This window comes from Harpia harpyja, chromosome 10 (genome assembly GCF_026419915.1).
Source record: "Harpia harpyja isolate bHarHar1 chromosome 10, bHarHar1 primary haplotype, whole genome shotgun sequence".
Classification (NCBI taxonomy): domain Eukaryota; kingdom Metazoa; phylum Chordata; class Aves; order Accipitriformes; family Accipitridae; genus Harpia; species Harpia harpyja.
Window position 1 is genome coordinate 35,972,033 of NC_068949.1, and position 11,218 is coordinate 35,983,250.

The 11,218-nt window shown below is 42.6% G+C and overlaps 1 protein-coding gene across 3 annotated transcripts; it reads left to right on the top strand.

Moving 5' to 3' along the window:
- The first annotated feature begins 261 nt into the window (after nt 1-261).
- TECTB (tectorin beta) lies at nt 262-10,936 on the top strand. Of its 3 annotated transcripts, none has more exons than XM_052800081.1 (11): nt 262-420; nt 1,220-1,340; nt 3,159-3,349; nt 3,743-3,885; nt 3,967-4,039; nt 6,608-6,711; nt 6,791-6,874; nt 7,074-7,236; nt 9,201-9,270; nt 10,206-10,238; nt 10,722-10,936. In XM_052800081.1, exons 2-11 carry the CDS (start codon nt 1,265-1,267, stop codon nt 10,772-10,774), a joined length of 990 nt encoding a protein of 329 aa, XP_052656041.1. In that variant the 5' UTR covers nt 262-420; nt 1,220-1,264; the 3' UTR covers nt 10,775-10,936. The 3 variants fall into 3 exon arrangements, with proteins under 3 accessions (XP_052656041.1, XP_052656039.1, XP_052656040.1); XM_052800079.1 differs by having other exon boundaries at nt 265-420; nt 1,252-1,340; XM_052800080.1 differs by having other exon boundaries at nt 265-416; nt 1,252-1,340.
- The last annotated feature ends 282 nt before the right edge of the window (nt 10,937-11,218 follow it).

Consider the following 11,218-nt stretch of genomic DNA (forward strand, 5'->3'; position numbering starts at 1 on the left):
TTCTAGAAGGCAGCTGCGGCTTCACCTTTGCAGAAATTCTACATTTTCCTAATTAACTTGTAAAACAAAAATTTTGTGCCAGTTATATACCCTCAGCAGGTTTCTGTTCAATTATTTTCAAGATCTGTAAAAAGCCACCATAGGAAGTCTTTCAAAAAAATCAAATAGCTGCAACACAGTCCCATCTAGGGGAAGAGAACTGCTTTTCTATAACTCTTTTTTCCCTCCCTCACTGGACAATACTGGTGGGTTGAGATTTAACCAGAGATGGGCTCCTTTTACAAGATTGCTTATATAAAGCGAAGATAACGCCAGCTGGGTTCATTTGAAAGAGGACATCTTGGGAAGAGCCGACAGCGCAGCTATTGGAATAAGACCGGAATGAAAATCTGAAATACTTAGCCCCTTCCTGTCTCGTAGGTATAATACTTAATTTCTTGTAGAATGCATAGGATTATAATTAGAAGGAATTGTCACTGAAATATACTGTATGAGCCTTTTATAAATATGCGTTTTTAAATAGAGGCTGAGTGAAAATGTTGAAACTGATTGTTTTTGTTGGAAATACTTAATCAGGAAGATTTTTTGTCTTTACCTAAATGATAATTGTTACTTCTGACAGTCTGCTCAGTAATATGTATATGAGGGCTGACACTGAGAAGTGTCTACTAAAGGAAAATATGAGAAGTCCAGTCCCAATCCCACAGGCTGTACATGCTTCTCCCTGTTTTCCTGAAAACTCAACATTTAGCAGTAAAGGAGAAAATGCATGATTTACCAAAACTGAGCTACATGAAGTTAAGATTATATACATCAGGATAGCCACCACCACAGAGAATAGTTTCAGCATTAAATTTATAAGCACAGTATGTATGTTATTGCATCATATTTCTTCTAGTAATTTCTACTCCCTCTTTTCTCAGATTACATTGTTTCAGTTTCACTTGGTTATACTAACACTTCAGGTTTAGACTCTTTACAAGAACAAAGAAAAACTAGAATAATTAAAAGCCACCACTAAACTGAAATAGTAAAATTGTCACAATAGTGACCCAGTGATAATAAAGGTCTTGGAAATATTTATCCTGTAGATGCAATTAAGTTGGGCGACAGAATATCAGTAATGTTATTTGTTTCTCTCTGCAAGAAGAACATATTTAACAGTAGCTACGCTTTCAGGTCTGCAGTCAATGCATTGTTTCTCTTTCCAATTTTAAAGACAACTTCAGCTTTTATTCCCTGTGTCCTCAGATCATTGCAAGAAATGGTGACTCTTACTATTTATCTGCTGGTCATCTTGGCTCAAGCTCTTGCAGGGCCTTGCAATCCAAATAAAGCAGGTAAAATAATTTAAGTCTCTTATGATCTTCTCTTGTAATTAAGCTGCCAAAGGGTTTTTTTCTATTTAAAAGTGGAAAGTTTTTCTTCAGAAAGTTAACCTGTGGATTCTGGAGTGCTAATCCTTACATTTTTTATTTACATTTTTATTGATCTGCTTTCAGCTAGCACAATAAAACACATACCACTAAAGTCCTAGCCCCACAGAGAATTAGGTATATGCTTCACTCTGTGCAATAATCATAGTGCAATAAAGTCAAGCACAAGCAGAATTCAGGCATAAAATGGCAAAGAAAACAACAGTTAGAAATTATCTGCAATAGCACAGGCTAGATGCAGCAGATCTTTGCTGCCCAAGCTGGGCTTCAGTCCCACTGACTGCAGATGACTTGTGGTGAATGAATGTGCTTGGGCTGAACTCCTGAACCACACTGCTAAACAAGAAAAAAACCAAAAATCACTGAAGGTAAGGCTCTAATTGCACACTGCTTTCTGCCTAGAAACTCAAATGATCTGGTGCCAGGCAGACCTGTAATGTAGAATTCACTACAATTAAGAAATGTGCTTTAGAAATGTTTTGGAATACGCCTCAGTATAGAGTGTTTGCTTTGTACGTGTGTGACTGGTGTCAGACTACTGTCAGTAATTTCATGGTATACCTTAAGTATATGGCCCTCTAGCCATTTATTTCAGTACCTTCATTTGCACAAGCAGTTTCTCTGAACTGCAGGAATTTTCATAGCTGTAAAGTCACCAGAGTTACAAATCTGACCATCAACACAAGCAGAATCAGCCTGCGTGTGCCGAAGGTTTGTCGACCAGAAAGGAGTGAGTTGTTAAGGTCCATTATTGACTTTCCCTGAGTATTCCCTAACAGACATGGAAAGGCTACAAAATGAGGCTTTTATCATAAAAATGAGAGTGTCAAGGGCTTTAAAAGAAATAATTGAGTAATTCCAGGCAGGTTGTCTTTTTTCTGACTGTAGTAGTTGGAAGTCTTTCTCAATTTTCAGGTCACTAATGGTTAGTCAATATTTGCCCTTTAAATTCCCATCAGACATTCAAATTTGCACTGCCTGATTCTCTGAAAAATGTCCAATTCTCCTATCATGAAGCAATCAATCTTTAAGTTATGATGTTCAATATTCATGGTTGTATTAGCAAACACCACGTTTGGAAACATATTCCACTGCTATTAACCATCGCTGTTAACAGGGCTAGGATTTCAGTTCATTTATTATTGCCATTAACAGGGCTAGGCTTTTCAGTTCATTTTTAGATCTTAGCTTTTAACTTGAGAATGGTAAAAATTCAGTTTGCGCTGGCACTGCAACACCAGTGAAAGGAGAGAAAGGGCAGAATATCTATCGTGGCCTAGATCTAACACTGATACAAAAAGGTGCAGATCTACCAAAGCCTAACAAACAACTTCACCAATATTATTTTTACAGAATCAGTGGCATTACAGAAGCCAGCTCTGCCAGCATAAGCTAATCTGACAGATTTCAGTGCAGCCATTTTTCACTTCAGGTTTCTCAGCAGTGTCTCTGCTCCTCAATCAGCTATTCCAGAAAGATAAAAAATTTACACAAAGTTCTGCATTGATTAGAAGGCAAAGGCCAAACTCTTCCAAAGAGGACAGAATTTAACAACCCCAAAGGTTAGTTTTGTGTAGCAAAAGCTGCTCACGTTAGAGGACCTTCCAGCACATACCCCTGCTCACAGAAGTTTAATCCCAATGGAAAGTAGGTGTGCAGACTCACGTCTTTCAAAGAAAAACACCACTGAATATCACTCTAGGTGTATTATTTTCCTTTCAGATGTAATTCTGGTATACTGCTATCCTAAAACCATCATTACCAAAATTCCGGAGTGTCCTTATGGATGGGAGGTTAATCAGCTGGCACTCGGAGGCATTTGCTACAATGGGATCCATGATTCGGGATATTACCAATTCACAATCCCAGACCTGTCACCTAAAAACAAATCATATTGTGGGACGCAGTCAGAGGTAAGACTATCAAGGTCAACATTTCCGAGCTGGACTCAGAAATCAGCTGGACTCACTTGAGAGAGTCCTGTTTGTTTCAGCTTGGAGTAGGCTTTAAGTACTGATGGAAGAAGGCAAACTCCAATATCAGGGAGAAGGAAGAATCAAATAGTTATGCTTTGCATCTACAGGCAAAACGTCTGTGTGTTAGTCGCCCATTTGCACCTCTGTTACAAAGAACATATATATAGTAAGGCATATGTATAGGCAGCACAGCACATAAAGAACTACAAAACCATGTTTCCTTGGGGATAGTGTTTTGTCACCAGGGTCTTCATGTTTCAAACTACAAAGTTGTTCCTGATGCCTCAAAGACTCAGTACTGCCTACATTTCTCTGTCTCGCCATCCACAGTTCAAGAACCCCGTTTATCATTTCTACAACTCCATCGTCTCCAATGACTCCTCAGTAATTGTGAAGAGCCAGCCTGTGAATTACTCATTCACCTGCACATATAATGCCAACTACCTGGTGAACCAGGCTGCCTTTGACCAAAGGTACGTCCACTTCTGGGTGTGCACCTCACCTCATCTTCAGCACCACGTCTCACTTATACAGAAACCTTGTTATGTCCCCAGGGTGGCCACCGTCCATGTGAAGAATGGGAGCTCCGGCTCATTTGAAAGTCAGTTGTCCCTCAACTTCTACTCTGTAAGTGCTCTTTGCCACCCAGCTTTTCGCCTTCACCTTCCACAGGCTTCAGCCTAAGAGCTGGAAAAAAAGGGCTGCTGCTCCTGACTTTTATGTGTCATGGAGCATATCACTAGTCTGGAACAGATAATTACAGTGGAGTTTGCAGGGGCCCTTGTTTCTGCTGATTAACAGGGATATACTTAAACTGAACAGAGCAGACACATGCCAACTGTTCTTTTAATCTGTCCAAATCAGGCAGATTTTTCTGCTGAGAGGCACATTTCTAACATGCTGACAGGTTTTATAAGAAAAAGCAAAACTTGTTTGTAGTCCCACTGAAAAAGCAGCATGCATCTGCAGGCACTGCTGCTATCACATAGTCTCTATAGATACAGCAAAGCTCCATGCATTTCTCTTGCAGTTTGCTTCCTGGTCCTCTCACCCGACAGATATCTCGTGTTCCCCAGAGATCTTTAGGTCATGCTGCAATTTTTTTGCAACAAGATATTGTCCCTGGATATCAGGTTGATCTTTTGAAACATCCCTCTCCTCTCCACAGCTCTGCTGTGCTGCTGGAGCAGCCAGCTCCTGATCCTGGAGCCTTTTTCCAGCAAAGCACAGTCAAAAGCACCAAAACAGCCCCTCTATTTTAGTACAGCTAGAAAAAGAACAACTAGTAACATACTGTGTTAAATTTATAGGCCAGGTAGAGGGAGTATTTACCACAAGGTGGACTGATGGAAATCTCTCCCCCTGCACCCTGCATTTTGGGCACCAATTGATCACTAAACACTTTGTCAGGCTTTGGGTGCCACATGAAAGCCCATGTGGTCTTTTTTTTTCTGATATATGGTACACTGGTAGTATACACTGGCAAGGTCCCAGGAGGTACCACACTGCTCCTGTCAAGTCCTGACAGAATGGCTACAAAAACAAATGATGGGCAGTGAGCAATGAATCTCTGGTACCTTTAATTTTTTGCTAAACGACTGTTTTGTTCTAATGGCCATGGGGCTCCCAGGAGTCAAGGAGGGAGTGGCTGAACTGTACTAATACATTTTCCCACTGAGCAGAAGTACAGAACAAGCTCAGAAAGCTAATAGACCACTCCTTTGTTATTTTGTTCACGTTTTCACTGGGGAGAAAAGGTTACTTTCAAAGAAATGTTCGATTTTTTTTTTTTTTGCAAAATGGAAATAAAAGATTTATTTTGCCTTGTTATACATCTCTGCTGCTGCCTGACACAGCCCTCTGCCTCTGGTGGGCTATACTTCCAGGTGCTTCATGTGCCCATTTCCTCATCCAGAAGCAGTGCCCAAGCTGCAGTGTGACCCAGTGGAAACCCTTCAGTCTCACCTGCCCTTTAGTCTGTGACACACCGTTAACAGCAAAGGACTGTTAATGCAGCATGAGGGGCTGGAGCCTGAATGGAAATCAGACCTTCAACACTGAAACCTGTTGTGAAGAAAAGCAAGATAATACCCTAAAACAGTGTAGAGCAATAGAGTTTGGAAAAAGAAGCATTATACCAGGTTCAACTCGTTTTAGCACAAGGACTGCGAAGAGTTTTGTGACAGTACTTCTGCAAGTTCTCTCCTTCGGGAGAAATCTTTGGTTAAATGAGAATTTGTCAGGGCACTTAACAGCCATAGGTCACTAACCTAAACACAGCCTTAAGCCTTAACTTCAGTGCATGTAATCTATCAGATGTTGCAGTGGGAATACTGTAGTGCCTCACAGCCACCTTGCTGTGTAGGCGAGGAAAGGTACATAAAATCAGTACCAGGGAACTGAGCAAGCACTGCAGGGCAACATAGTCCAACAGCTCCAGAACTACATATACCTGAATCCTGCTGTGTAGATTTAACAAAGTAAACAAATTCTACAACTAAACATGTTACTCTTTATATAGTTCTGGTGCTAGCTTCATTATGACCTTATGCAATAAAAAGCAGTGTGATTTAAGTAGGTACTTCAGTGTATTTGTAACTGAACTTCTTCATCTGAGCGCCACACACTGCACTACTTTGAGCAGACTGGCTTTTTAGTGGGTGAATGACTATAGCTGGCAGAGCTCTTTCCGCACACTTGTGCCCCCACAGCTCTCCCCATGCTGGCCACCACAAGTATAAATCTCAGAGTGCTGAACCCTTTGCACACAGGCACGTGATTTCTGCTTGTCTTCATTCCTTTTCCCTGACACGTGGCCATCTCCCAAGCCCCTTCCCATTCTATACAGTTATCTCCAGTCCCCTACTCCCACCAGCTTCCACCACCACCTCTGGTGTACCAGAGGCAGCAGCAAGCTCACTTCTCACCCATGCTGTGATATAACACATACCACAACCCAAACAGCATCAAATTCTGTCACTTATTATCATTATAAGCCAAACATTAACAACAAGATTTTTAAACACCATCTTGGGCTTGCAATAGTCCTACTACTAGGTGTAGAGTTTGCAGCTTGCAGGTAGTAAGAGCCCAGACTCCTGGAGTCCATCTCTCCAGAGCTGTCTGAAGTTGCCACCTGCTTTTGCTTTGCATGTCACTAGTAACGTATGATGCCTTTCTCTTTGTCTTTCAAAGAATGCCAAGTTTTCAAGTATAAAAGAAGCCCCTTTCATCGTTGAAACATCAGAAATTGGTTCTGACATATTTGCCGGAGTTGAAGCTAAGGGCTTAAGCGACAGGTAGGCAAGGGAAGGAGTAATAATTAATAAATTGGCAATCAGGACATTCCTTGCTAATCTGGGGTTTATATCTCCCCAGGTTCAAAGTTGTTCTCAACAACTGCTGGGCAACTCCTTCCTCAGAGTATTTCTACCAGATCCACTGGCCCCTGATCACCAAGGGGTAGGTGCTGGTGGGACCTGGGGGAGCACCTCTACCCAACCCAGCCCTGAGGATGACAGAAGGCCGGGGACTGGGGGATGAGGGGGCAAAAGAGAAGCTGACCCACAGCAGGCCAAATGCATTCATCAGAGCGCGACCTCAGGAGATGTTTCCCTGAAGCCGTGGAGGCTCTGACACTGCTTCTCCATACACAACACAGGTGTGCCACGGACAACTCCATCCTCGTGCACGAGAACGGGAAAACGAGCCGGGCGACGTTCCAGTTCAATGCTTTCCGCTTCCGTAACATCCCCAAGCTGTCCAAGGTCTGGCTGCACTGCGAGACGCACATCTGTGACAGCGAGAAGTTCTCCTGCCCAGTGGTAAGGCCTCCCTCCCAGAGAAACAGGCAGTGCTAAATTTAGACAGAGGATGTCGAGACCTTCCTGAGGGCATGCTGGGTGCAGAGCCAGCGCCAGGGCTTTCAGTAAATGGGGCCACCGCTATGCGCGAACCTGAGTGGCCAGCCCTGCACCCCGACCCCGTCATGCCACAGGCACTGTATGCAACATTGGGCAACTTGTTTAAACGTATTGAGAAACAAGGCAGCCATTGAAAAACCCAGTTCTTGTTGATATCCCAGGCTACAGTCCTGTCTGACAAACAGCTACAGTTAAACACAAGCCTGAAAAAAGGGAGAAAGTAGAGCTTTTTTCCATTTTCCCAAATATCTCAGTGCTGAGGGCACCCTGGGGGCAGCGGGAGAACCTGGCTCAAAGCCCATCGCTAGTCAAACAAAACCTCCCAGTCCCCCTTCCCAAGGAAAGTCCTCTCTGCTATCCTGCAACGAGCTGCAGTAAGTTCCTGCTCTTGCAGCCTTCCTGTTCTGCATGAAGTACATAAATTGTCACTGGAGCAGGAACTGAGGTTGAAGAGTAGGCTCCTGTGATCTTAGGTGGGAATGAGGTGGGGGTGCTAATACGGGAGTGTTATTTAGCATGGGGAGGTGCACACTGCTTGCACCAGCTGATGCAAGGGTAAGGGCTACTCAGGTGTCTGTCTTTCAAGACTTCCCTCTCCCTCCTTCACTAAGTCAGAGCTTCGCTATTCTTTCTCTCGTGCAATGAGTGTGTCATTGCTATAAAATGAAGTCAAATTTTATTTAACCTGAAACGAAAGCCCAAAATACTCCTTGGCTGACATACTGTCGTTTCAGCAACAAATATTTCTTGCTGGAGAAGAGAAAGCATCACTCCTGGTGAAACCAACTTTTATTTCTAAACCCTTTCTCAGTCCAGGAGCCAAATTAAGATAGCAGCTTATTACCCAGCCTCAGTGCTAAGCGGGGGGCACTGATTTGTGCAAAATTTGCAGGTTTGACGAAAATGCATTGTTAGAAATTCTAAGTTTCAAAGGCAAAAGAAAAAACTCTGGGCTTGGATTTCATTGTTTGTTCTTAAAGATTTCTTCAACTTTTTATCCAGACACAGACCAGGGTTAAAAGAAAACACAAAACCAGTACTCCATATCTGCCTTTCTGACAGTACTGCCAAACATCTACATCATCCTTTCAGGCACAGGGTGGAATTCCCTCCTCACCATCCAGCATAGGATAATTGCTCGATCAGGCTAACATCCCTTGAGTCCACTTCCAACCCAAAAATGCAGCTGGTGGTCTGCTGCAATTAAGGTTGAACCAAGCTGAGGGTCTGTGCTTACAAGCAACTCATAACCAGAATTACTACATGCTGAGTTTGTAAAAAAAAAAAAAAAAAAATGCCCACAGCTGGGGATCTGCAAAGGTCAGGGGATGGACAAGGACCTTTAATCTGTAGAGCACTGCCTCCAACACAGACCTTGTCAGCTGTGACAGCCATCATTAGTGCTGGACATGAGATGATCTATATGGAAGGGATTTGCTGCTTCCTGTTTCTACCCAATAGGCAACAATTATAATTAGCAATAAACAACAGAAGCCTTCACAGGTGTCACCCTGTTTAAGGCAGGGTGGAAAGGGCAACTGAGGAGGACCTGTGATTAGCAAGCGGACACGCGTCTGGGCTCCTGCCATCTCACAACTGAAAAGAGCACTTTCACTGACAGTCACTGTAAGGGCTGTGGCATGCCAAAACCCTCAGAAAATGCACTGTAAAGACTCTCCTTAAATCTCTCCTGCACCAAAAAACCCCAATAATTATAGGGGAAAAAAAAAATCCCTAGACAATTTGCAGCAATATTGATGCAGATTTAATTTCCTTGGATGGAAACATGAGAATTGGGTTTGGATCTTTTTTTAATTATCTTTGATTTTTTTTGGTATACATGACTTTCTCTCTGATCTCTCGAGACATGTGACAAACGAAAACAGCGCATGGAACAAACTGGAGGTGTTTTAGTGGCGGAGATTGCTGTACGGAGTAAGTGACTGGGTTTCTGGGGTGTTTCTCCCTTCGGGAAGCAATGAAGGTGGGAGCCACCCATGGCTCACAGCGTAGGAGCAAGCAGAAGGAGCTGAAGCCCTCTGCCAGGCCCTTTCCCCTGTGGCAGCAGGAGTCTTGAACAGAAGTTGGTCCCCTCCAGGCTCTGGCAGAAGAGCTCGGTGAAACCCTCCTCATTTCCAAAGTGAGTAAAGGCACCCATTTGGCATTAATGACAAATGGCCAAACCACTTACACACCAAGTTAGCAATGTAAACTCTGCTCACCTGCATTTGACCTCGGCAACAGCCCAGACAAGCTCTGATAGATTGCACATGAGTGGGAGAGAAGTCAGGCTTAGAAGCAGCAGGAAAGCTTTTCTTTACACTGCGGATTGGTACTTCAGCATACCCATAACTCTGGTAGGTCAGCCTTTTGTGCCTGTCCCTCCTGATACACAAATTGAACTGCCATCAGGTTTCCCCATTATAAAGCAATGCCCATTTCCTTGAACTGCTGCCTCCTGGAGCCACCAGCAAATTCTCCCTGAGCTGGTTTAATTCTGCAGATCCAGCACATCTTTTGAAACAGGTCCTTGGAACAAGGTATGCCTAAATCGTGTTTTCACTAGAGCCCTTTGTACTAGTTTATCAACTACATGACACCAACCTCAAAGCCAATTTAAAATTACAAGTACACGTAGAGCAGCATTATTATAACTCAGTATGTTGCACCAGTAAACCCCCATCAATTTTAGAAGATAAAAGAACTGAGGATCCTTTTATAACCTCAGACAGCAAAGCCAAGAGGAAGAAATATCCAGAATTTCAATGTGGCAAATGTTATCTGTTCTGCTTTTACAAAGCACGCTGGTGCACCTTGCCCTATTTTAAACATGCCATCCCAATGATATCTTTTTCTCTTATTTTATACAGGCAAAGGTTTATCCAGATTTTACACACTCTCAGGTAAATAGCAAAGTATAACAATGAAAATATCAATCCCAAATATGGATTTTTGAGTGACTCTGTCAACATAAACCCCATAATTCAAAGAAAGAGCTGAAAAATCTAGTAAACGTGACAGAAGGAAATATTTCAAAATGAAATTTTATTTCTCAACATTACACACTTTGTTTTCCTCTTTTTGGCACATCCTTCACTCTGGACAATAAAATCATACCAATAACTTCCAATACTGAACATTACTTCCTCGTATTTTCACACCCTCTTCCCAAAAAGGAACAAGCATGTTTCACTGCATTAACAGAGATGACTGAAAGCATTTCTATTTGGAGGTTTGAAAAAGGACTTTCAAAGCCTATTTATTAAAACTTGATATGGTGACAGAGCCACATTAGGGGCATGCAGTTGCACTGATGAGGGTGGGAAGAGAATGTGAAAGGCAGCTGACAGGGAAGTACTCACATTTAGTCTATGTTTCTCTTGCAGATATCATCTCCCACCTACTCTTTGTGATTGGATTTTGTGCTGTTTTATTATAATATGCAGTGCAGCTGTGTTTCTTAACTTTTCCCAATCCTGTTTGGACGTGGACTTCTTAACTAAAGATGTTTATTTTACAGAGGAAAAATGACAGTCACAAAAAATCCTTGTGCACCATTTTACCAGATAAATAAAACATTCCATGAGCTTTGTGCCTTGAATACTGGAAAATCCCAAAGCAGATTTGCCTCTCCCCAGTCTCTACAGGCATTTTAAACTAGTGGAAACCCAAGGGTTATGTATTCCACCAATGTCTCCTTTTAAAGATTTGTGATGCCAACAGTACTTGTTTCTGTAAGGAACACAGGGATGTGCAAACTCAGCATTTTTCAATGCCAAATTTACCTTCAGGTTCCCCCTTCCCTGTCAGTCTCAGTGTGGTACCAAACTCCCCTCCAGGCCTGGTCTTGCAAGGTCCTAGCTTGATCTGTGAAGCCTTTGAA